General features: G+C 49.2%; 1 protein-coding gene across 1 annotated transcript in view; it reads left to right on the top strand.

Annotated features, from left to right (window-relative positions):
• LOC134026656 (AT-rich interactive domain-containing protein 1B-like) overlaps positions 1 to 26,648 on the top strand; it is a 120,292-nt gene extending 93,644 nt beyond the window's left edge. The window contains exons 7-20 of the mRNA XM_062469547.1: positions 6,225 to 6,540; positions 12,756 to 12,889; positions 14,248 to 14,354; positions 15,333 to 15,500; positions 15,902 to 16,111; positions 16,309 to 16,516; positions 19,860 to 19,998; positions 20,146 to 20,321; positions 21,237 to 21,369; positions 21,732 to 21,854; positions 21,943 to 22,018; positions 22,315 to 23,065; positions 23,261 to 23,391; positions 23,612 to 26,648. Of these exons, the coding sequence (XP_062325531.1) occupies positions 6,225 to 6,540; positions 12,756 to 12,889; positions 14,248 to 14,354; positions 15,333 to 15,500; positions 15,902 to 16,111; positions 16,309 to 16,516; positions 19,860 to 19,998; positions 20,146 to 20,321; positions 21,237 to 21,369; positions 21,732 to 21,854; positions 21,943 to 22,018; positions 22,315 to 23,065; positions 23,261 to 23,391; positions 23,612 to 25,447 (4,508 nt within the window). The 3' untranslated portion in view covers positions 25,448 to 26,648. The remainder of the gene's footprint in view (positions 1 to 6,224; positions 6,541 to 12,755; positions 12,890 to 14,247; positions 14,355 to 15,332; positions 15,501 to 15,901; positions 16,112 to 16,308; positions 16,517 to 19,859; positions 19,999 to 20,145; positions 20,322 to 21,236; positions 21,370 to 21,731; positions 21,855 to 21,942; positions 22,019 to 22,314; positions 23,066 to 23,260; positions 23,392 to 23,611) is intronic.
• Positions 26,649 to 26,875: the final 227 nt, after the last annotated feature.

Here is a 26,875-nt window from a genome sequence, read left to right as displayed (position 1 = left end):
TGGCTGTCTGAGCCGAATAGTGATGCTCCAATCCTATTACCGGGGTCACTGTTTTAACATTGGCTTCGGAAAAGGCCTGGCAAGGCTAAACTGGACCATAACTTCATTAAAGTCAAACAGTAGGCTATGTCTGTGTTGCTCTGGTCTGACCTAGGCTGCACTAAAGCCAACATATATCAAGCCACTTCGAGCCAGTATAGCACTACTTTTGTCAGTGATCATTTCATGGCCGTAGTATAATTCACACTATTCCTGTCATGTAAGGATGATGGGTTATGACTGTTGTAACCCTCGGGGCCTACTTTGAGCTTTGTCTTGGACTGCAAACCTTTATGATTTGAGACCCTCCATAGACAGTGATGTATTATATTGACTTTTTTCATATTTTGTCTCAGAAATGTCCCTTTTGTATTATTGTCTAGTACTAGTCTAATATATGTTCGTTCGTTCGTTATCTGCCGCTTGTCCGGGGGTCGGGTTGCGGGGGCAGCAACCTAAGCAGGGTGGCCCAGACTTCCCTCTCCCCGGCCACTTCCACCAGCTCTTCCTGGGGGACCCCGAGGTGTTCCCAGGCCAGCCGAGAGACATAGTCCCTCCAGCGTGTCCTGGGTCTTCCCCGGGGCCTCTTCCCAGTGGGACGTGCCCAGAACACCTCACCAGGGAGGCGTCCAGGAGGCATCCTTATCAGATGCCCGAGCCACCTCAGCTGGCTCCTCTCAACGCTACTACTCTGAGCCCCTCCCGGATGACCGAGCTTCTCACCCTATCTCTAAGGGAGAGCCCGGACACCCTGCGGAGAAAGCTCATTTCGGCCGCTTGTATTCGCGATCTCGTTCTTTCGGTCACTACCCACAGTTCGTGACCATAGGTGAGGGTAAGAACCAAATGCATTAGGGGCTATTAATCAAGGGTGTAATATATGATGGTATTTTATCCAGATTCACCATCGAAAGATGGCATGTCTTTTTCATTTTGTTGTTGTTAAGAAGCACACTTAGATTTAATCTTGGATGAAGTCTTTAATGTCCACTTAGCCTGTAAACTGTCTATATACTCTTAAAACCATATACATTGCCAAATGAAGAAACTCTATTTTCACAACCCGCCAGCCCATTTCAGGACCGTCTGGGAAAAATGGTTGTCGCCCTCCTCAATTAAGATAGCTTTCAGTGCTGAGTGTTTGGTAGCACAGCTTATCAAATCAGTCCCCATAAGTTTCCATCTGTTCTTGTATTTATTTTCCTCTGGCCATGCACCAAAGGAGATGTTATGGTATTGTTAATGTGTGTTTTAACATGTCACAGTGATGAATGCACCGCCCGTGTGTGTTTTGGTAATATTGTTGAGGCCCTCCCATTTGTTAATGTTGATTAATAGCCCCTAATGCATTTGGTATTTGGTCTCTTTCTCTCTCCCTCTCCACCCACTCATAACTGTTAATGTGACTGCACTGGGATGACAGCCAGCGTAGACTCAGACTTGCTACCGGGATGAGAAATGGTGTGAAGGCAGATGAGCGTGAAAACTCTCACCGATGACAGGAGAGAGGTTCTTAGCTGTGTCAGGGATAAAACCCCCAAAATCCCCAACCCTCTGCCCTCAAATCCACACTCGCACAGGCACTCGCACAGGCACTCGCACACGCACTCGCACACGCACTCGCACAGGCACTCGCACACGCACTCGCACACGCACTCACACACGCACTCGCACAGGCACTCGCACACGCACTCGCACACGCACTCACACACGCACTCACACACGCACTCACACACGCATGCACATCCACTCCATGGCACACACACTGTGCAGCATACACACTGAAGGCTACACATATATTTCTGTCTCACTGACAGACAGACAGACAGACAGACAGACAGACACTCTCACTCACTCCCACAAACACTGCAACCATACACTACACACACACACACACACACAAGCTCTAATTATACACTACACACACACACTTGCACTATGCATTGCATTACACTACCCACTACCCCCCCCCCCCCCCCCCGCTGAGGAACATGTGTGTTGGAGCGAGTCCACAGCCCCCCTGGGTGCAGGGGTATGTCTCTCGCGGCAGGCCCTGGTTCTGAGAGGCGCTGGGTCAGGCCGGGCCGGGCCGGGGTGAACAGACCAGACAGCTGCTTCTCATTGTTCTTAATGATGGTTCCATCTGCTTCCCGTCTCCCCTTGTGCCAGCAAATTACCAACCCATTAAACCAACACGGAAGCGCACTCCAAGTTCCTCATCCCTGCAGTACGTGGTGTTGTTCTTGGCCTGTCTGGGTTGCGCTCCAAGATCCGAGCCCAAGCCGCTGAATGCCAACACACTAGTGAAGTGCACGCTGCTCTCTCTCTCTCTCTCTCTCTCTCTCTCTCTCTCTCTCTCTCTCTCTCTCCTCTCTCTCTCTCTCTCTCTCTCTCTCTCTCTCTCTGCCTCGCCTCTCACACACACTGACACTTCGCGCTTGTACTTCAGTGCAGAGCATGAAATCCTGTCTCTCGTTTCCTTGTGTGACTTCAAGGACTACGCTGTTGTTCTTTTATCTGGGGAGAGACGATATTGCTGTGTGCCGCACTGCCCACCCAGCTGTGCTGAGGCATGTCCCCCAGACTCTAGTTAGGAACACATGCTGCTGAGGCTTTGGGTGCAACCATTGCAATTTTCGACAACAAAACATTTTGACCGCACTTTGAACTCTCTTTCTAGTCAGGCGCTCGTAACTCCATAGACACAACAGTTCCATGTTGATAGTAACCTTACCTAAAGAGCTTGAATGCTGGCTTCATCACGGTCATATATTAAGAATATTCTGCATTCTTATAATTAAGACTGTAGATTATAGATTGTAGTGATTGGAAAGTGGAATCCACTAGAGAAGTGTCACAGAGTGCTCTTCTTCCCTCTCTCTCCCTCCCTCTCTCCTTCTCTCCCTCTCTCTCTCTCTCTCTTTCCCTCTCTCTCTGCTCCCTGGTGGATGAGCCCCTCACCAGCGGTAGTAATGGCCTTGCTTTGGACAGCAGTTTCTTGCCCCCGCGTGGCTCCGCGACAGCGGTGTAATAAGCTTTAAGGAGGAATCAATCCCAGAGTTCCCCAAGGCAGAGTGGATGTTTTTGGGGGAATAGGAGAGTGTGGAGTATGGAGCCCCGGGGCACTGCTGGGCCATGCTGCTCCACAGACCTCCTGCTGAGGCAGCTGCTGAGGTGGCTGGGGGAGGACCTGGGGCCTCAGGCCCTGGGAGGGTGTGACAGAGAAGAAGGGAAAGAGAGATGGAGGGATGGAGAGGAGGAAGAGAGGAACCAGGGACCAGAATTCCGCTACATCTCCAGAGTAAAATATACAAAGAAAGAGGAGGGGGAGGTGTCACATTCTGAAAAAACACATCCTTTCCTGAAACATGTTACCCCCTCCAGGTTACTGTTGTTCAGAAACTTGGCCAAGGCCAGATATTCTCAATGGCCTCGACATCTGTAGCACAGAGCTATATCATTTGTGTTACATTCCCTACTAAATGGAGTCCACATATTCGCTGGACAGTCTGACAACACTGAGGTACACAGGGGTTTTTCTACTTCTCCTACCAAAGCCGGGGATGGGCGTGTCAGCTGTCTGCAGCAGCCAGTCTGCTGAGGAAGCAAAGTTGCTAATCTGCTCGGTCACAGTCCCTCTTTTCCTGCGGGAGTGCGGGGATTAAACACAGCGCGGGAAACGGCGTTGTCGGAATGCGTGACCATGCCTGGAATTTCCATGTAATTGGTAATGCAGCGCAGTTCTGCCTTCCCCTCACTCGGTTGGATATAAATACTACACCTCCCAGAGGCACCGGCTCAGGAAGTAGGTCCAGGCCTCCCGGACGAGGAGCGATAGATGAGAAATGACATCCTACCCTTCCCCCTGTGCGGTGTGCACATCTCTGCAAATGGAAAAAGAGAAGTGGATGAAGATGACAATCAGGTGTTTTAGCACTACGGGGAAAAAGCCCTGATTCAGGAGCAACGGGCTGTTCAGAGTGGCTGTACACAATGCTTTAGAACTTAGGAGTCTGACCTCTCCATGCGGCTGGAGGTCTGCACTCAGAATCACCACTAATCTCCCTTGAGGCACTCTGGCACTGCACCTGCCAATCTATTAAATAAAAAACCCACACTCACACACTCGAGAGTGAAATCTCACAGTGAAGCCGAAAATTGGCATGTGTCTTTCATCGTGTTCTCAAAGTGTCTTTTATCCCCCCGCCCACATAAGCTCGTCTCCTCGCCTGTGTAAGCTCCAGTGTCAGATGCCAATAGCCTGTTTTTGAATGTCTCTGTCGATGAAGCATGTTAACATTTGATGGCGCGCCCCTCTGGTAACATCTGGTGTGTTGAAACACCCCCCCCCCCCCCCCCCTCCGCCAGCCCCGGCTCTCATGGAGACTTCACAGGCACGTTCATCTTCTGGCCTTCTGAGGGACATCTGATAGCACAAGATGGGAAAAACCTTCTTTGTGTCCAAATGAGATACAAACAACTCCCCAGGAGCTCGCTGGGCTTCGGCCGAGTCACAAGAGCACAGCCAAGAAGCACAGAGAGTCAGGCCGGACCACTGAGAACACATGGCTCCGGGCCAGGACCCGGGTGACTCGGCCCGACAGCTGGCCAGAGAGGGATGAGAAAGGCCGCTGACTTTGGCATTTCCAGCTGCAGCGCATCCAATGGGGCGGAGCGGGAGGAGGCCACATGGTCGATTTCCCATGACTGTCCATCGCGTTGCAGAGAATTGGCGAGCGTTTCGAGAGAAAGGGGAACGCTGTGTTAGTGTCGCTCCTCGTGACTGATGTGCGCTCGCACACAAGCTTACACGTAGATATTGGGAGAAGCTTGCATGCAAGCACCCACGCAAGCACGCACACACACACACACACAAATTCTTTCCCCTTACTCGTGTTCTTTCATATTATTCTCATGCGTCCCCTCCATCTCTGAATGGCTCCTATTTGGCAAGTCGCAGATGAGGCCCCAACCCCCTTGACAGGTGTCAACACTGCTCCCAATCACCACAGACTCCCCAGATATCAAGGTTCTTACATCTAGGTCCCGTAGTAGATTTCATCACAATTTCGGTACAAATTCAACCGAAGCAGTCAAGTTTCATGGGAAAGACTTTTATTTTGATTTAATTTCAATCCCATCTCCTGGGGAGTTTTTTTCTTCCTGTTGGACTCGCAGGCTCATGTCATGTGGAATGTCTTTCTACTGGAACAGCTTGCGGATACCGAAAGCCATTTCCATTTTTGGAGTCAGTTCCTCGCGCGGAATATTGTCATTCAACTTTCCCCCATTCAGAGATGGAAAACCCTTCAGGTTTAAAGGGACTTGATCCCCTTTTCCAGACATATTCTCGAAGGATTAGACTGGGAGCCCCAACTAAAGCACCCTTAATCAAATCAAAATAAATAGCCCCATTCACAAAAGGGATGCCACATTTTCCATTTCAATTTTTCAGGGATTTGTCCTGGGAGGAGAATCGCTATGGAAAGGGCCCCATCCCTGCTGTGATGTGTGTGTGTGTGCATTTGTGTGTGTGTCCTTGTGTACTTGTGCATGCACGCATGCACACATGTGTGTGTGTGTGTGTGTGTGTGTGTGTGTGTGTGTTTGGTGGTAGGGGAGAGAGAAATAGAGACTGTTCTTCTGTACCAGCTGGTGGTGAAGTCGAGGCTGTTTGGAGCCACAGTGGAGGGGCTTAAGTGTGCCTTAGGGTGGCTTGCAGCCTCATGGCTCTGTGGCACTCTGGGGCAGGGAGAAAGCATTTACTCCAGATTAGAATGGCTCTCAAGTGTTTCAGAAACTCAGCCCTAAGCCCTGCAATTGTTCCCATGCCCATTCAGCAGCGCTCTCCTGCGATAACTGTTCAGAAACAGCATCCAATGTCACAGACAACAGCTTCAGTGAAACCCGGCAGTCTCGGTTCGCTTTTATTATAATCATTGCTGCATTACAGCAATTACACCTTCCTTTACCTCAGTGGACTCAGTGTGCGTTCGATAAACTGTTTCCTCTGATGTCCTTGTGGCCTCTCATACGGAGACAGTTTTGTTTCTTTGTTGTACTGTATCAGTGTAAAGTGATACCGTATCCTATAGCACCACCGTCAGCTTTTTGTGTATTGTTGAAGTGAAAAATAACCTGTCTTCAACAAATTCCTTCTTGCTGTTGATGTCTTGCCCTCACAGGTAACTACCCGCGACCCCCCAACTATGGTGGCAGCCCCAGTGCCAACTACAGCGTCCCAGGGCCTGGCATGACCAACAGCCTGGGAATGAACGCCAGCAGCCCCATGCACGGCCAGGGACCCGGGCAGCCCATGCCCATGGGCCGCAGCCCTGGGGCAGGGAGCCGGACCTACCCCAACATGGCTCCCAGCTCCCCCAGCATGCCTCAGACAGCCGGCCCAGGAATGGGGCCTCCTCCTCTGGGCAACGCCAACCGCAAGGCCCAGGAGGCAGCGGCCGCCGTCATGCAGGCCGCAGCCAACTCTTCACAGAGCAGGTTAGTGGGACCGCCAGCCAGGGTTCTATTGTTTTACTTCATAATGTTGTGAATCAGATGACTGTAAACATGTATCTCACTATTGGTCTGTGTGTGTGTGTTTGTGTGTGTTCTTGCATCTGGCTGCATATATGATAGAGTAGGCCTGTGTATGTCAGCTTTCAGAGTGACATTGACAGAAAAGGAAGATTAATTTAGCAGAAAACCAAATATATGACTCCAATCAGGTTCTTGAACAAAAGGGCTCTTTTGAGGAGGACCTATTTTTATCTTCTCTTGAAATAGTCGGATGCTAAAATTACCAAGCACGTTGTGTCTGCCATTTAAGTCACTTCAGAGGCTCTGGGTTTTTACTGAACATGCTCACACCTCTCACTGTCCTCCGGTGTGTGTCTGTCTGTGGGAAGAGGAAGAACATGTTGCTGAGCTGAGAAATTCTCCTCTTGTGCTCCTCTTTGGTGCTGAACTGAAAAGTTTATATAATGTAATACAGTGGCACGTGTATGCCATGTTTTCAAATAATGTTCTGAAAGACTTTGTTTTTGACACATTGTCAAATACAAAAGAACATCCGTTTCATTATCGTAGGAAAGAGTTGGCGCTAATATGCATGGTCATTTTTTCCTTGGTGCATTGTAACCTTGTTTTTACTTTATTTACAAATGTGTCCAAACTATTGACTGGTACTGTATGTAATAACCAAATCATACTGCGCTATTTTCACAATCATGTGGAATGTGTTTCCTCCGAAAGGTTTGGAAAGAAGATGCATTACAATACACTGAGGAGGCATTCACACAAAGATTATTTTGGATTCTGTGTATCTCCCAGTGCTTTTAACTCAAACCAGACCTTGAACAACTCTAGCAGCATGGCATCTGTGGCTAAAGGCCAACAACTGTACATAGCTTCATGACAGATTCTCAACGTGCTTTTCCTCATCTGATGCATATCCTTGCATATACTTAAACCCTTGAAACCACCATCGTCCCACCATCATCATCATCCCTATCATCATCCTTCATCATGTCCCATCCATGACCATTAGGAATCAAGGCTGGTCCCAATGGCCTGTTAACGAGGCTGTGAATCACCCATGGTTGCTGCGTGGCGGGCATCCTGGTTGGCATTTGGAGGCTGGCGTGGCGCGGCGTGGCTGACAGTGTGTGATTAATGGGTGGCGTGAGACCCAGGCTGCAGAGCCCCTATGTAAATGATGAAGGAGCATTTAAGAGATGGCTCCACTGTCAATAAGAAGTGGCACAACATGATGCACACTGCTGTGCCAAATCCTGCCGCCTGTCAGTCTGCCTCTTCCTTCCTCGCTGCCTCTCCTTCTCGCAGACAGGCAGCCTCTCCACCTCTGTCCTTCTCGCAGAGAGACAGACAGAATCCAGGCCGACAGGGAGGACAACACCGAAGTTTATCTTGCCGGCTTGTTTTGCTACTTTACCCCGTCTTCCATAATGCCTCTTTCTTCGCTGCATGCCTCTCTTTGTCTCACACCTGTATCTCTCTCTGTACCCTGTCCACTGTATTTGTCATTGTCCGTGTCTCTCTCCCTCTGCCTGTCTGAGTCTCTCTCCCACTTTGTTTTTGTTATTCCGTCTTCCGAAACTGTCTAAACAGCTGAGGGAGATTAGGAGGAAATTGGTCGCAAACGGACAAAGAGTTTAAACCTGCGTTTACGCTTTTATCGTGGTGATTGCGATCACTGAGCTACTTGGTGAAACATTTCAAGTTGTTTTGTCTGAAAACAAGTGATCAGTAGCTGCCTCGTCGTGGGTTTGGTCTTGGCTCAACAACCAGGGCAGGGTGGTGAGGGTGATCATCAGCTTTCATCTCTTTCCTCTCCGGAGATTGATTAGCTGTCATACAGAAGATCTCTTCCCCGTCTCCTTTTCTTCACTCTTCTCCTACCCTCTCACTACAGCGTCCCAGAAACCCCTCTCTCTCTTGACCCAACCTTCACCCTGTCCCTGTTTTCCCTCCTTCTGTCTCCTGTCTCTCCTTGCTCTCTCCTCCTCTCCTGAGCAGTCTGCTTGGTGGCCCAGTGTCTCTCCGGCCTCCAGACCTCTCCAGCCTCATTACCCTGAGTGAAAAGAATGCCAAATGAGCAGAGCAAGGCCACTTATGATACCTCTCCTTTGGCTGAAGGGAGAGGCTGTGATTAAATCTTGATAAGTGTGATATGAGTGTTTCTCCTCAGTCCTCCGGGAGCCTCACTCCGAACGACTGGAATTGTAATCAATATCCTGTCTTCGTTAGCGAATCACAATCTTAGCGATTCTAGGTGCAATTGGTGGTTGGTTTAACAAAACTATTGTTTTGTTAGTCTTAATTACTGCATGGAAAATGTACAACGGTTTGGGTTTGGATTGGGGGCACTGTTTGATGTTTTACAGATAATTGGGGAGCATTACAACCTAAGTTGGAGTGTGGGGTGTAGAAAAATATTGGCTTCCAGAGAGGGGAATCAGGAACAAAGGCCTTGTTCTGGCTTGGGCTCCTGATGAGAGAATTGGCTTTTTAAAATGACTTTTGGTGCTGCAGGCGACAAGGAAATATTCCTGGAGCTACCGAAAAAAACAGGGCTTGTCGAGAAATAAGCACTTGGTGAAAACGGGCTTCAAAAAACACCAAAATCAAAGGGAGAGACGCTAAAAAAGAGGAGAGGAAAGGGGAGGGCGCTCAGGGCCAAATCCTCTGCAAAAAAAGAGAATACATTCTGACCTCCTTGGTAAGTAAATTTACTAAATAAATAAGAGGCGCTTGAATGTAAGGAATCCACGGCGCCCCTTGGCGTAGTGTCTCCTGGCCTTGGCAGCAGCAGGGAGCAGTAGGCTTTAATAAACGGGCGGAATAAAACCGCTTCTCTCTCTTCTTCATCCTCCCTTCTTCTGTCTCAGTCTGTTTGATGTGTGGAGGGGGGGGGGGGGGGTTCAGGATTTAATATGTTAAAAGCTGTCCTTTCATTTGCCTTTTATTTTTGGGTTTGTCTCTGTTCTTGGCGGTTGAGTCAGGCAGCAGGCTCTGGAACTGAGATGGAGGAGAAGCCTGCCTCAGAGAGCAGATTGTGCCCATATATAATTCATGCCCTCCAACCGACTACGCCATCCAATTCACCCTCTACCCACCCTCTCTATCTCTCTCTCCATCTCCCTTTATCACTGAGTGGGTCTCTCTCTCTGTCTCTCTCTCTCACACACACACACACACCGTCAGGGTGATAGAGCTGGGTATTGGGCTTCAGGGGTTTGGTAGCATTACGTCTTGCCTGTGTGAGTATGGCTGTGATGTGTCGGTGTGTCGTTGGCGTGAGAAAAGGGGCCAAACAGACACTCACAGCACCAGTGTCAGAGCCTGTGTGCAGCCGTCCGGCTGTCTGGCACCCGGTAACCATGGCAGCCCCTGGCACCCCCCTCTCCCCCCCCCCTCTCCTCTCTCCCCCTCTTTTTCTCTCTCTCTTCGGGCGGAGACTGGCCTCCTCCAATGTCCTTCACACATGTGGGCAGAATACTAAGGGCACCAGGAGCGCCCAGCGAGGGCTGGAGTATGGGAGACTGGCACAATCGGAGGGAGGGAGGGAGGGAGGGAGGGAGGGAAGGAAGGAAGGAAAGAATGAAGGGAATAAAAGAGCAAGGGGATCAGGCTAGTGTCACTCATTTCCATAGAACTGTGATTACAAATCTGTTTGTCTTTGAGGGAGCGATTAGAAAGAGAAGAAAGTGTGCATTTTTCTCCCGACATTTCAAAAGCCTCTGATTTTACTAGCACTGCATGGGATAATCACTCATAATTGTTGTTGAGCAAAAAGAAAAAAGGCCTCAGTGATTTTTTGTGTTTCTCTGCCTGTCTGAAATAACAAAAGCAGGATCCTTCTCAGAATGTTTATTATTGTGTCCCCCATAGCTCTACTACACACGAGAGAGAGAGAGAGAGAGAGAGAGAGAGAGAGAGAGAGAGAGAGAGAGAGAGAGGGAGAGAGAGAGAGAGAGAGAGAGAGAGAGGGAGACAGAGAGGGAGAGAGGAAAAGTGTGTGTGAGACGCATTGAGAGAGAGAGAGAGATTGAAAGTGGTGTCTGAGAGGACTCTTGCTGTGCAGAGGGTGTGCGTCCCCCGTCCCCCCCGCACCATCCCCTAGCTCTGCTCATGCTACTTTGAGTACCTACCCACAGCTTGCATGGGCCCTGAGCTGGAAATATAGCCCCAACCGTCCCCCCAGGGACAATCTCTCTCCCTCTCTTTCCTACTCTCTCCCATTCTGTCTCTCCCCCCTCGCTTTCTGTCTCTCCCACTCCCTTTCTTTGTCTCTCTGAGTCTCTCTCTCTTTCTCTCTGAGTCTCTCTCTCTCTCTATCTCTCTCTCTCTCTCTCTAGCTACCTTGTGCTGTTTTTTCTCCTTCCTCCCCCCCCCACTGTATTAGCTCTCACTCTTTTTCACCACTCTATATATTCTCTCCCCTTCTTTCTATCTCCAGCTCCGTCTCTCTCTCTCTCATTTTTCTCTGCGGCAACAATGTTTTTTTTACCGTCTCTCCACCACACAAAGGTGCCCAAGAGCAAGATAAATGCACGGTGGCTTTTTTTTGATGGCAGCACATGCATATATTAAATGTGATTAAACGCTGTGCGTCCCCTCCATCAAGTGTTTCCTAATGGCCTTTTTTATGACATGAATTAGTAATAATGGGCTCGCGCCACAGAACTCCACTGGCTCTCGCTGCCGCTGTTGTTGTTTGTGATTTTCAATATTAGATTATTCACATGAAAGCGTCCGCTTACATTTCGAGCGGGGGGGGGGGGGCACTTTGGCCGTATAGGAGGTTGTCGTTCTTCTCAACGTGGAGATAAGGGCAAAAATAACACTCTGGGTTTGGTGTACGCCTGTTTAATGTCTGTGGCTGTGCCAGTGAAACAAGAACCACGTTTGGATTACATATGTATCATCAACCCTAGCTCTATGACTAATTACATCTGTGTGATGAGATTAGCAGGAGGGTTACCAAACCAACCCCCCGCCCCCCGAACCCCCCTTGTTTAGGCTTTATGTGTATCCTTTCCAACTCCTGGTATTACTGAGATACAACTGTGTGTGTACCAACACCACACCATCTCTCCGTGAGGACGGGGACTCGCTCAGAGTGACACAAATCTGTGGTGTTTTCAGTTTTCCTCAGAGATGAAACAGAGATGAGGCTTATGAGTGGTTGTTGTGTGTGCGGAGTGACAGAGGTTTTGAAGTGACCCTAGAGTAGGAGTGCGTGATGCCTCTGTTGTTGGAACATGGAGAGACTATTTCCTCATCCCTCCAACCCTCCCGAATCACTTCAAGGGACTTATCCACCCCGGAGAAGATGACGCGTTTGTGTCTAATTTCCTCCTTTCCTCCCTCTCTCTTTCCTCACAGTACACGTCTTCCTTTTTTTAGCTGACCCTCCCTCCTTTTCTTACTTCCTTTTCTCTCCCCCCATCCACCTCTTCCCAGTTTCTCTCTCTGTCTACTTCTCTCTCTCTCTACACTCAGTGCTTCTCTCCAATCCTCTCCTCCGTCTCCCCTCCTCTCCTCCCTCCTCGTCCCCCCGTTCCATTCCCTCATCTGAGTGGCTTATCTGGGCCAGCAGGGTGCGGAGCCCCTCCACATGGCGTCCATCCTGGCCCTGCGTCTGGGTCCCTACTGTGCTACGCTCCAGGTTATGTGGAGCGCTAAACACCGAGGCGGGAGCTAGTGGTTTCTAGCAGGTTGCAGCTAAGCCCCCACTCCTGACGTCCCCGCTGCCCCCACCTCTCGCCGACACGTGATGTGCCCCGGAGAGAGCGAGGCAGGGGGATTGATGTGCGGTGTCGCCATGGCAACAAATAACATGATCCTCTCCAGAAGCACACCTTAATTAGTTAAATTATGACTTTGAGAGGGGGAGGAGGGCGGGCAGGAGAGGGGGTTTGTGAGAGGGATGGGTGGATGGAGGATGTTTTCCGTTCCGCAGCCGCTTGCATGCACGTTAGATTTGAAAGAGATTTCATCTGTACTTAGCCTTCTTTCAATGCAAATGCTACACTAAGTTAGGGTATGCAGATAAAACAACATGGGAAATCAGCTCAATTTATTCTCAGTATCTCTTTTCTCCTGTCTCACTCTCTTTCTCTCTCTCTCTCTCTCTCTCTCTCTCTCTCTCTCTCTCTCTCTCTCTCTCTCTCTCTCTCTCTCTCTCTCAGACAGGGCAGCTACCCTGGCCCTGGCGTGAATCAGGTGGGCACCATGGGCTCCGGCGCCCCCTACAGCCAGGCTGTGGGCAACAACACAGGCATGGGAACACCACAGGGCCAGCACTACAGCATACCACCCTCAGGTAACCCCTGGACCATCGGCCCAGAGCATCTAATAACTATCATTTACCTACACAACACAGAAACATTGTTAGGATATGATGCAAGCCTTCCCTTTGTAAACTCACTGTTTACTCTACTAAACACTTTATTATATGACTATAGTAGTATTATCTCTGGTACCCGTCCATAGGCCAGTAGTCAATCACCTCCAATCAGAATGTAAATGAAGTGTCAGAATGAATCCAATGTCAAAACATCTGTGCTTGTATTTTTGCTTTCAACAGAGGTGGAAGTAGAGTCAGGTAGGGAGAGATAGAGTGAGGTAGAGAGATAGGGAGAGGTATAGCAAGTTAGGGAGAGGTAGAGAGGTAGACTGAGAGAGGGATCGTTGGGGAGAGGTAGAGCTGAGATTGAGAACGGTAGGGAGAGGGGAATAAGGCTTGCTGTGAAGTGCGTTATTTATTTTCTCTCTGGTCCGTCTGTTGTTAAGTTGACCTTCCTGAGAACAGTTTAATGTGCCCTTCATCCTACCCCATTGTACCAACCTCTCTTTGGATAGAACCTCACTCTGATGAAAAGCCTTTTTTCTGTGTATCCTTATACAAACTAAATACCAGGCTTGCATGACATTTGGAAGACTTCAAATGAATTAGAGGGCCAAGGATCTTCGAAACCCATCTTTGCTGCCCCTGGGGTTGGTTGAAAAGCTATTAGTTTCACATTGAGTCACGCCAGGGCCTTGAAAGAGAAAATAAATGGTTGAACCTTGAATGCATAGAGGTTACGCTGTTTTCTTCAAATGGGATATACTGTTGATACTTAAAAAGCACTCTTATTATTTTTTTAATTAGAAAAGGAAATTCAATTTTGTGGTACTAAACAGGACAACTAGGGGCTATTGAAAGCTAACCACAATTTGGTATTTGAATAAGTGAGCAACTTGGCCATGCACATGCTTTTAATTCAGTAGACCTCTGTCTTTTTCTGGTCTCTTTCAAGTACTAATTTCAATTTTTTTTTAACCTTCTTACCCTCATCTTTTGAAAGTTTCTTGTTTGACAACACCCTGTAAGAGTTCTGTTTCTCTCCCAAGATCAAGAGGGAAAAACATCTTCTGCTCATCATAGTTCCATACACAATGCCACTGAGTATCTATAATATAAAAAGAAGGACACATATCCCTCTCAGCCCTCACGCAGTGCATGCATTGATGGAAGTCCATTCCAATCTCAAATGTAATAGTTTGGCCGACTTCTTTCTGGTTCTAAAAGGGTCTTGAGCAAAAAAACGAACCTATATAGATGAGCAGACAGTCCCGGTAATTGAACGTGTGGACGTTTCATTGGCTCCTCTCTTCGTCTTCTGTTTGGTTGCTAAGGAGGGACAGGGCTGGCTGTGGATGGGATGATGAACCCAGAGGGAAAGCAGAAAGCAGACACCAAGGAGGAGAGCACCCCCCCTTCCAATGAGACCCAAAAACCTAAGGTACGGTAAACCCCCCGCTTCTCTTTCTGTCCTTTTTTTTTTCTTGATTTAATTAGGATCCACTAATGAACCGAGCCGATGTGATTGGCTCACGCTGCACCAGCACAGCAGGCAGTGCGGTTTTGTTTTATTTTGCCATATTTAATGATTTGTTTAACATTTGCAGTTATTAATGTTTCCCTCGCTTTGTTTTTGCCCTCAGCTCTCTTCCTGTGTTGATGTTTTGCCAGCTCAAACTAAAAAGATAGGGGAATCAAACACACAAACAAACACACAGACACACACACAGAAATACTCTTTCCACTCCAACCCACCATAATGCTGACTTCTTGTTTCTCCCCAGAATGCCGCTCTGCTCAGCTCCTCTGCTCTTTGGCTCTCTCCAATACTCTCCTTTTGTTTTCCTCCCAATCCCCCATTTTTTGGGGGTGTGTGAATCCTTCTCTCTGCTGATAATAGTAGTAGAGGTTGTTGAATTATTTAAGGCAGTCAAAGCTGGCTGAAAGCGCCCCAGAGCTCCCTAAAGACATGATCTGTCTAAAACAAGGAGAGAAGGAGAGATAGCAACTAAAAAACACAAGTGCACATGGTTTGCTGACACATACAATCTGTCGTTGAAATGTATATACCTGTTCAGTGTCCTGGAGCAGTTGTCAGCCTCTCCGACGCTTCTTTGTCTCTCTATTTAACTTGGTTTCTCCTCTCCCTCTCTCTCTCTCCCTCTCTCTCTCTCTCTCTCTCTCTCTCTCTCTCTCTCTCTCTCTCTCTCTCTCTCTCTCTCTCTCTCTCACACTCTCTCCTACTCTACTCCTCGCTTCTCCATTCTCTTCCTCCCTATCTTTCTGCCTGACTCCTTCCCTCTCTTTCTCCCCCTCCCTCCCTCCCTCCCTCCCTCCTTCCTTCCTTCCCTCCCTCCCTCCCTCCCTCCCTCCCTCCCTCCCTCCTTCCCTCCTTCCCTCCTTCCCTCCCTCCTCTCAGCTCCAGGACAGCTACAACAGTAGCCAGTGTGTGTCCCAGCCCCCCACCCCGGGTGCCCTGCCTGTGCCCTCGCCCCTGTCTCCCAGCCCTGCCAGCCTGTCCTCCTACCACGGGGACGACAGCGACAGCATCAGCAGCCCTGCATGGCCCAAGACCCCCTCCAGCCCTGTAAGGACCTCATGCTCCTCACAGTCCTACTGCCCTCCATGTTTCCTCAGCCTAACACACAGTGAATGTAGTTACACCGTCAGGGCCATGTCTGAGCCAGAAGGTGGATTGTGGCTTCCTCGGAGCCTTGTTTTATCATGCTCAGACAGTACTGCATTAGCAGTGCCTAGAGTCAGGGGGCCTAGCTTAATGTCATGCAATTTAAGGTTTCTGTTGTGTTTTTTGTCCTTAGCTAGGATAGCAGTGGAACTGATCTTAATGTTACCGCTTGCCCTTCTTGTATCCCCACATGACTCATCCTTTGATTGAATGAAAAACATGAAGATGCTGTGAGCTGATGGCTAGGTGATGCCAGTAATTCTGTCTGACACACCCTGGGCTTCCTTCCTTCCTTCCTACAGAAGCCCAACTCCTCCACCATGACCAGCGAGCGAATCACAAGGCTGTTTGACATGGGCAGTGAGCCGGAGCGCCGTGGCTGGGTGGAGCGCTACCTGACCTTCATGGAGGAGAGGGGCACACCCATCCCCCACCTGCCCGCTGTGGGCAAGAAGCCCCTGGACCTGTGCAGACTCTATCTGGCCGTCAGAGAGATAGGAGGCCTGGCTATGGTGAGGGAACAGGCCTACAGAGCGTAATACCCTCAGCTCAGCAGGCTTCTAAACAAGCAGTTGAGGTGCCCACAGTACAGTCTCTTACATCCTATCTCCTATCTCCTATCTCCTACCTCCTATCTCCTACCTCCTATCTCCTTTCTCCTACCTCCTATCTCCTACCTCCTATCTCCGACCTCCCATCTCGTCCCCAGGTGAACAAGAGTAAGAAGTGGCGAGAGCTGTCCTCCAGCCTGAGCGTGGGCACGTCCAGCAGCTCCGCTAGCTCCCTGAAGAAGCAGTACATCCAGTACCTGTTTGCCTACGAGTGCAAGGTGGAGCGAGGGGAGGAGCCCCAGGCCGACGCCCACGCCACCGGGGGAGACAACAGGAAGCAGGCCAAGGTGCAGCCGCCCTCACCTGGTAAGAAGCAGTACAGCAGCCTTATGGAATGGCGTTAACGAGGTTCCCTGTTTTGAAATGGAACTGATGTTTGTCATGCAAGCAAAACTGTTGGTTGGGTCAGCCCGATGAGACATGCTTTATCCTCCTTGCCATGTATCCTAAGTGATTCCAAACCTACAGTAGGAAAGCAACCAACCTGCTATACTGTAGCAGTTTTTAAGCCTTTAAAACATCAAGCAGGACATATGTATTTTGTGAAGAGTCCAACACATTCCTCTCCTTTCCAAGAGTGAGGGGATAGGTCCAGAAATCAACTGAACAACAAGCAGAACATACACAAATAAACCCTAGCATATTCACACAAACACACACGTACCCACACCTTCCTTGGATTGCGCTGCATAGCAATTATCAATCTCTGATGATATTATCACTTGAGTGTATTTAAATACAGTTATAGCCTGATTTGATTACAATGTCACAAAGGCTAAGTAATATCATCGCGGACGATGCCGTTTATGCTATTTATATGGCAACTTTCTGTGAGGTGGATGTCTCGTTAGGCGTGTGTGTGTCTTGGCACAATCATGGCAGGCGACTGAGGAGAGCGAGGCGAGGATGTCGCGCCTCTAATTTGGAGCTGAGATGAGAAGAATGACCCTGCCTTTTAAATAGAACACTCACACTTCACCTGGTGAGGCTCCGCTCTGATTGGTTTCCCTGAAGGGGTGGAAGGAGCGTCTGCCTTCAACACATACAGTACACACGCTAATACAAACTCACGCTAACACGTACACACACGCACAGACATAATAGCGTACACACACACACAGGCACAAACTCACTTACGAATACGGATGTACACAAGCAGGTACACATATACATACATAGTGTACATGCCCACAAGCACACACTCGCACACACTAAAGCACCCTTCTCTTTGTGCATAGTTCTGCATGTGAGTGTATTACTATAGCCTCACAATGGGGGACATCATCGTCTCATAACAATGTTTACCTTCATTTTGAGGTTCTCTTTCCAGAATCAAATTTGTATTCCTCCCCTGTTGGGTTTAGAAAACCTCAGAGTTACCAATAGAGTGAAATAAAATGGATACTTATAGAGGGGTTTCAGTGCCCGGCATCTAAAGAACGGCAATATCGAACATAAATAAGCACAATTGGCAAGGATCAGTCGATAAAACTGAAGATGTCGTCTTGGAGGCTGTTATGTGTGGCAGGCGGCATTGTATTTTTTACGTACATCTGTCTATTTCCATCAGTCCATCCATCTATCCCTCCTCTTGGGCTGTCCTCCATAGTACTTCTCTGCCCCACTGACTCCATCTATATATAGCTGACAGGTGATGATGTCACCAAGGGAGCTGTCAGGCTGCCAAGAGGTGGAGGGCTGAGAGGGGGAGAGGGGGAAGGAATCCACCCCCCCCCCCCGCCCCCACCCCCCGAGTGTGATTAATGAGGGGTGGAAGCTGGAGTGTAAACAAACATAACCTCCGGTCAACATTCATTCACAAACACGTCAGGGAGGCAGAGTTTTTTGTGGTCTTTCACGTCTAGTCCTGGATTATGTCACCGGCTGACACAGACACACGTTAGCCTGCGCACCGACACACTATCACACACACACACAAACAGGCATGCACACACACACTAAACTTAAAACACCGCTCTCAAGCGTTTTGCTCTAGTGCTCACTTACTCTGTCATTCTCTCTCTCTGTCTGTAAATGTAAAGTGGGGGCATCTGGGTTCATGTTGTGTAAGTAATGACCCCTCAAACTGGCCTCTCTTAGCGGTCTGAGTCTGGCTGCCTGTGGTGTGTGACAGAAAGCAGTGCTCTTACCCTTCCAGTTACCCCTCCATGTTCCCACCACTTCACACGCGTGTATGTGTGTGCAGACGTGCGTGCGAGTGTGTACTTATATGTGTGTGTGTGTGTGTGTGTGTGTGTGTGTGTGTGTGTGCGTGTGTGTGGCTGATGGCAGTGGAGCTGAGGGGAAATCCTAAAAGAGGAGAATCCCAAAGACTCTCTGCACCCAATTTCCCCCCTCTCTCTTTCCCCCTCTCTCTTTCCCCCTCTCTCCCCCTCTCTCTTTCCCCCTCTCCATTGCTCCCTCTTTACCTCTGTACCAAACCTCATATCACCCCTTATTCTCTCTCGCGTTCTCCTTCCTCCCTTGCTTCGTCGAGGTACTAGCATGGGTTTTGTTAAATTATTCAGATTTATTATGAATTTTTTAAATGTTCTCTTTCCCCCCCCCCTGTGGAAACGTGCAGTGCAGAGAAAGGCCGTGTAGCCTGTATTAGACCACAGCATACTGTACACTAAACGCTCATTAGGCTACACAGTCGCTCTCTAGCTTCTAGAACAATCCATGTTTTCCTTCAAGCTTCACACGCTTCCCTTTTCCCCTATTTTCTTTTCTCTCCATGTTGCTTTGTAAGGGTTCTTTGAGTCTTTGCGTCTGTTTCTCCTCTGTCGTAACAGATATTTATTTGATACTTTTATATCGTTGAACTGCTAGAAATCGGAAAGGTTGCTTAACATCTTAGAAGTGTAACCCCAATTTGTAGCCAGCTGCTGTGCAGGATGTAGGAACACCCTCAGGTCTGTGGCACACCCATCCTTTCTGACCCACTGTGGTCCTGTGCTCTTCTTTTGTATTGTTAAATAGAAGAATTTGTGTGCACATACACACACACACACACACTTACACGGATGCCTCAAATAAAGCTGTGCCCTCCAGCATAGCCCCCCCCCCCCCCCCGAAAGTGCTAAAGAAAAAAACAACCAGCAAAACACTTTTCTAAAAAGCTGCCAAGTAAAGCTCTCCACTGCGGATGCTCTCCAGTGGGCAACTCCCTCAGAGAAACCCCCTCCTCATCCTCCCCTTCCTCTATTCCTCATCCTCTCTCTTTGCCACTCGTTTGCCTCTTTCCTTCTCTCTGGCCTCCCCGTAGCAGTCCCTCTGTTCCCTCTTTCCCACAGATGAGAGGTGTGTGTTTTTTGGTATATGTGTGAATATGTGAGCTGCGTGTGTTCCAGATCATCCAGTTTGGATGTTCTGGGATGGAGTTACAGTAGTTACCGTAGACCTCATAGATATTTGACCTGGTTGTTTCAGCGGATCACACTGTGATGTGTGATCTGATTATGATAACCATCTCTCTCTCTCTCTCTCTCTCTCTCTCTCTCTCTCTCTCTCTCTCTCTCTCTCTCTCTCTCTCTCTCTCTCTCTCTCTCTCTCTCTCTGTCTCTCTCTCTCTCTCTCTCTCTCTGTCTCTCTCTCTCTCTCTCTCTCTCTCTCTCTCTGTCTCTCTCTCTCTCTGTCTCTCTCTCAGCAAACTCTGGCTCCCTCCAGGGCCCCCAGACCCCCCAGTCATCAGGCAGCAGTTCCATGGCCGAGGCAGCAGGGGACCTGAAGCCCCCCACCCCTGCAACCACACCCCAGGGTCAGATCACCCCTGTGCCAGCCAATAGGTAACCTATGTGTGTGTGTGTGGGGGGGGGGGGAGAGGCTGAAGTCATGTTGATCTTAGCTTCTCCAATAAAACTGACCCTGTCCTCAAGTTTCTCTCTCTCAAAATGTCACCCCCCACCCTTTTTTTTCTTCCTCTATCGCTCTAGGAACAGTGTTGTCAGTGTGCAGGACCCCTTCTCTGAGGTCAGTGACCCGGCCTTCCAGAAGCGCAACTCAGTGCCCCCTGGTGGAGGAGGTCCATACCAGCAGGGCGTCAACATGCCTGACATGATGCTGAGGATGCAGTACGATGCCAAGGACCCCTTTGCTGGCATGAGGAAGAGTGAGTGACCACGACCCATGCCACTGTGCAGCCAGAACAGTCCAGCAGCTGTGGACAGGACAATAAACACCCTCTCATTTGCATTACTAAGTTCAAATCCAGGCCTATTCCATTCCAATTGCGCTCCAATAAACAAATAACATCAGCTCCTAAAACAGATTCTCAGACAAGCTAAATCGAGCCTCCACCCAGAGCGTTGGGCCGTCCTCCGGACGGTCTCTCTCTGCCGAGCCGGACGGTCCCTCTCTGCCGAGCCGGACGGTCCCTCTCTGCCGAGCCGGACGGTCTCTCTCTGCCGAGCCGGACGGTCCCTCTCTGCCGAGCCGGACGGTCCCTCTCTGCCGAGCCGGGCGGTCCCTCTCTGCCGAGCCGGGCGGTCCCTCTCTGCCGAGCCGGGCTCGTTGTGTGTCCGGTCACGTTGCGTCTCCCAATGTGGACCAGATGTCCGTGTTTTACAGTGGTGGCAGGGGACTTCGAGGCTGTTTGTCACAGCACACTTCCTTTTACGAGTCCCTCTCATGCTGTTGTGGCACGGCCTCTTGTTCCCTGACTTGCAACACTGCAACATTTTTCAACCAAAAGAGCCTCCCTTCTTATAGCATTACACCTGTTTGAGTTGTACAGGACGGTTTGGATATTGAACTAAAGAGTGGGTTGTGAATATTAAGACATGTTCTGCAAAATGTGGGTCTTGAGTGAAGAGACAAGATGAGTTAACAACAAGCAGACTTAACTCACGAAGACAGGCTTAATATTAAGGGAGTATAGAGTTCTAGTGCCCCCTGGTGGCTGCAATTGAGTTTCTGAATCTCACACTGTATTGTCTACATATCATGTAGATTTTTTTGTTTTTCTTATTTTGATTGTATCTTTTTTCAAGAGGCTTTGTATTGACATGGTTCTCTTTCTCCTCAGTGGCAGGGGGCGAGCCCTACATGGCAAGCCAGATGCCCGGTGGTGGCATGCAGGAGATGTACGGCAGGCCTGCATCAGGGATGGGCATAGCCCAGTGCTCACAGTACCCCTATGGACCAGGATATGACAGGAGGTGGGCATAGAGGGCAGGCCAACAGTACACTGCTGTTACAGTACACAGTTCATCTTAGCAATTTTAACTGGCTAGCAGTATTGCCTGGTACAAGCAATGTTACCTGATTAGCAATATTACCTCCTTAGCAATATTACCTACTTAGCAATATTACCTACTTAGCAATATTACCTACTTAGCAATATTACCTCCGTTACAATATTACAGGGCTAGCACTATTACCTGGTACAAGCAATATTAACTGGTTAGCAATATTAGCTGTTACAACTATTATTACCTGGTTAGCAATATTACCTGGTACAAGTCAAATGTCCTGGTTCTTCTGTGTCTCTCCATGACATTTGACCTTTTGTGTCCTCCAGACCAGACCATGTCATGGGAATGGAGGGAAGCATGGGCCCCCCCGGCAGTCAGAGCAACATGGGACCCTCCAATAGCGAGGGCAGCATGTACTCCTCCAGTAGATACCCCCCCTCCCAGCAGAGGTGAGTGACTGTGCAGTCCCGTACCACACTGACCCCTTTTCACAACGTGACACTTGGCTTCATTGACCCCCTGTCGTCTCCTCCCCAGACATGATGGATATGGGCAGCAGTACCCTGGCATGCCCTATGGGATGCACCCCTCAGGGATGTACCCCCAGCAACAGGTGAGGGATGGTCCAGTAGGGGCAGAAATAGAGCATCTGATTGGATGGAATGGAACATAGATACACATAGACAATCATGTTATGGGGTGGGTATAGCTCAGTGGTAGAGCATTTGGCTTTAAATCAAGAGGTTATTGCCCCCCGCTAAATGTCAATTTGAGTCGTAACTTCTGCTATATGAAACCATTGTTATGATGCAGACTTTTATGGTTGAGTAAATCATGCTGCACAGATTTGTGGTTGCCACTGTTATTATATGATTGTTATCATAGCTGTGGTTCTGGATGTCTCCCCAGGGCTACAAGCGCCCCATGGAGGGGATGTACGGAGGCCCACCAGGAAAGAGACATGAAGGGGAGGTGTATGCCATGCAGTATGCCAACCAGCAGCCCGACATGTACGCCCAGTACAGCTCTGGCTACTCGGGTCCTGAGCGCAGACCCATGCAGAGCCAGTTCCCTTACCCGTACCCTCGAGACCGCCTGCAGGGGCCCCCAGGCTCGCACCCCCAGCACGCCATGATGAGTGGAGGAACCCCCAACAATGTTGGAGATGGCCCCCAGCCTAACATGTGGCCCTCCAGAACAGACATGGGCTACCCCTACCCCAACCGACAGGGGGGGCCATCCCAGATGACCCCCTACGGGCCAATGGGTCGAGGGGACGACCTGGAGGGTAGGATGGGGCAGGAGAGCCAGTGGCACCGTCAGTCTGCTTATATGTCCTCCTCTGGTGGGATGCCACCCATGTCCTCTCGCCAACCCCCGTCACCCTATCAGACATCCCCGTCCATGGCCAATCACCTCCCCCGAGCCCCCAGCCCAGGTGCATTCCAACGCTCTATGGAGGTGCGGATGTCCCCCAACAAAGCGGCCTTTATGTCCTCAATGAAGATGCCCAAGCCGGGGATGCCAGGCTCACAGGGCAATGGGCACATGGGTCAGATCCCTCCCAACCTACGCAGAGACCTCAACTACCCCCTGGGTTCTGTGGAGTCCACCATGCCCCTACTCAAGCCACGGCGCAAGATTACCTCCAAGGACACTGGTAAGACAGGAAACCATCCATTTGCTCTAACATTTTGCTGGGAACATCTTACTGCTACTTTGGTTGGTCTAATACACTTAAAATGTCAGATGTCCATGATATTTAAACATTCTTTTTCATGATTGACCTTCTATCAGTGCAACCGGGAGTGAATGTCTGTTGGTCTGATATCATGATCTTCTCTTCTTTGCGTAGGTACCCCTGAGGCCTGGCGAGTGATGATGTCACTCAAATCAGGCCTATTGGCTGAGAGTACATGGGCCCTGGACACCATCAACATCCTGCTGTATGACGACAGCACCGTGGCCTCCTTCAACCTCTCCCAGGTAACTCCAAGTTCAAGTTGACCTCAGGGGGAGAAATCAGTTCACCTCTCACCTCTACAGGACTAAAACTGGTCTCACTGTAACCAATACATATACAAGAGCATTCTTAAACTGAAATATTTACCCACTGGCTCTGACCATTGATGTAAAAGGAATGATTTGGGCTAGAATTAGCTGATGGCTGTCAGAGATGCTTCATAATGTTGTTTTCTTTCTCTAGCTGCCAGGATTCCTGGAACTCATCGTGGAGTATTTCAGACGCTGCCTGATTGAGATGTTTGGTATCCTGGAGGAGTACGAGGTGGGCACCGTGGGTCAGAAGACCCTCCTGGGCCCCGCCGCTGAGCAGGGGGAGGAGCCAACCTCTGACATGGAAACAGATGGTGACAACCAATCAGAGGCTGTGCTCGTGCAGGAGGCGGAGACGACGGAGGAGCAACCCACTGCGGTCACAGAAGAAGCCGCGTCCGTTGTCACAGAGCTGGTCCCTGATGAAATGAAGGAGGCGTCAGATGCTGAGGTAAAGGTAAAGAAAGAAGAGGAGAATGAAGAGGAAGTGGAGAAAGAGAAAGGAGAGGGGGTGAGTGAAAAGGGGGAGGAGGCGAAGGGAGACTCTCTCGAGCATTCCGAGTCAGAACTGGAGCCGAGGCCTAAGCAGGCCAGCAAGTATGACAAGCTGCCAATCAAGATCCTCCATAAAGACCACCTGATTGAGGATATGTCTGAGCAGCTGGGTCATGTGACCGAGTTCAGCAGTGGACTTCAACACTGGCAAGCCGGTGGAGGCGACTCCACCGCCCACATCCAGACGCATTTTGAACCTAGGGGTGGACAGCCAATCAAAACCCAGGAAGAGTCTGATAAAGAGACCGTGCTGAATAAGCAGAAAAGCGAGTCAGCGTCAGAAGAAGAGAAGCAGAAAGAGAGAGTCATCACAGCCACCATTGATGACGTGCTCTGTGCCCGACTCGGTGTTCTCTCTGAAGGTCACCCAACCCACTCCTCCCCTACCTACCCCTTCAGACTGCTCCCAGACGGGGGTCTGGACCGCATCACCCTCCTGGAGGATGAGCCCCGCTGCCTAGATGAGACCCCTCTCTCCACCTCCCAGCCCTGGCAGGACTCCCTGGCCAAACGCTGCCTCTGCATCTCCAACATCGTCCGCAGTCTCTCCTTCATCCCGGGCAACGACTCCGACATGTCCCGACACCCCAACCTGGTTCTTATTCTGGGGAAGCTCCTCCTGCTGCACCACCGGCATCCCGAGAGGAAGAGGGCGCCACCTAGCTACCAGAGAGAGGAACTGCAGGAGCAGGGATTAGCATTTAGCAAGGATGAGTGGTGGTGGGACTGTCTGTCCCTGCTCAGGGAGAACACTATGGTGACTCTGGCCAACATCTCCGGCCAGTTGGACCTATCTGTTTACCCAGAGAGCATCTGCATGCCCATTCTTGACGGCCTGCTGCACTGGATGGTGTGCCCCTCGGCTGAGGCCCAGGACCCTTTCCCGTCCGCGGCGCCCCACTCCCCTCTCACCCCCCAGCGGCTGGTGCTGGAGTGCCTGTGCAAGCTGAGCATCCAGGACGCCAACGTGGACCTGCTGCTGGCCACGCCGCCCTTCAGCCGGCAGGAGAAGCTCTTTGCCACGCTGGTGCGCTACGTGGGCCAGAGGAAGAACCAGGTGTATCGTGAGATGGCGGTGGCCGTCCTCTCCAACCTGGCGCAGGGCGAACCTATGGCGGCGCGTGCCATCGCCGTGCAGAAGAGCAGCGTGGGTAACCTTGTGGGGTTCCTGGAGGACGGGGTCAGCGTAGCCCAGTACCAGCACAACCCCCACAGCCTGCTGCACATGGGACACCGACCTGTGGAGCCACCCAGCGTCAACATGATGTGCAGAGCTGCCAAGGCTCTGCTGGCCATGGCCAAGGTGGAGGAGAACAAGTCAGAGTTTGTGCTCTATGAAGGCAGGCTACTGGACATCTCAATCTCCTCTGTGCTCAACTCTAGCGTGGCTGCCATCATTTGCCAAGTACTCTTTCAGTTTGGAAAATTATGACAGGAGGAGAGGTAGGACTTGTGTTGATGGACGCTGAGAATGACAAGTTAATTCTGTGGTTTTATATTTTTTATTTAAGTGAAACGGAAGGAAAAGGTTTGTTTTTATATCATATGAATATATACAAATACAAATATCTATATATATGTATAGCTCCTGGGCCTCATTTACACTTTGGTTTTGTGATTTGAGAAATGATTTTAATACAGATATTTAATACCTGCTGTCGTTGATATGTTTGATCAAAGAATTCTTTGTTGTTTTGTTTGTTGTAATTTGTTTCACCAAAGCTGTTGCCGGATTTTGGTGCTGATTCTTTTGGTTTCCTTTTCTCTTACAAAAAGGTTTTTTAGATTTATAATCACATATGATATCATCCTGTGTGTTGAGGTTGGTTAAGGAGGGCAGAAGTATTTAATTGTGAAACATTGTACAGTAGGTAGAACTTTTCTTGACACATGTTCTGGAAAAAGATTTTTACACAGAAATGTAAATGTTTCCATTGCTGGAAAAATAAATATGTGCAATAGGACTAGTGCAAGTTGTCCCTTAGAGAGCAACTAAAATATGTGAACCTTTTGAAACACAGGCAATGTGTGCTTTTGACCATGGGTAGGCAGTGTTGCCAAGCATCAGCCAAGCAGTCCATCACAATTTGACTCACTTTGATGTTAATATCTTTCCTAGTCACTACCTGTGGGTCAACATTTACAAAGAAATCTTGTTTCTTAAGCACTTGCATTATGTTTGTCTTCTTTCCTTTTTTAACTCAAGTCACCACTATGTAAATAGACTGTTGTATATCGGGCACACCTGATTCTGTACTTTCACAATCAAAAGTAGTGTCACTACAAAAAAAGATGAAACTTCTGATTGATATGGCAAATGCTTTTATTATTGGTAAGATTGGTTATTGTTATTATATGTATTTTATTATTGGAGTCAATATTTGGAAATGGAGGATGTATAGGTATCTGTATGTACGAAGTTCCTGTATGCATTGTATTATAGCTTAAAGCTGATCAAAACAATCGCTTTGGTAAATCAGATGTGGAAGTGCGAGGATCAGGGGTCATAGCTGAGGTTACATAGGAATTGTGGACGTATTTCCTTTCTTCTATGTCCTCCGTTATTGTAAATGGGCATATTTTTGAGCCGAGGCATTGTAGTTCAAAAATAAAAAGAAGACACACCACATCCACATGGTCTACAGTTCATTGTGAAATCTGCCTTTTTCCCCTCTCATCCCATTATTTGTCCCAGTTTAATTTTCCTGTCACAAATTAATGTACATTGGACATTGAGAAGCACCGGGAGAGTTGTATTGTGTCCGGACAATCTTAGGGTAATAAAGCAAAGTAAAAAAAATACAATTATAATTAACTTTTATTTTTGGTTTATCAGTTCACAGAAAGTGCATCATAGGTA

The sequence above is a fragment of the Osmerus eperlanus genome, chromosome 9, assembly GCF_963692335.1.
Source record: "Osmerus eperlanus chromosome 9, fOsmEpe2.1, whole genome shotgun sequence".
Taxonomy (NCBI): Eukaryota; Metazoa; Chordata; class Actinopteri; order Osmeriformes; family Osmeridae; genus Osmerus; species Osmerus eperlanus.
The sequence above is the reverse complement of the archived record's forward strand: the minus strand, read 5'-3'. Positions and strand labels throughout refer to the sequence as shown.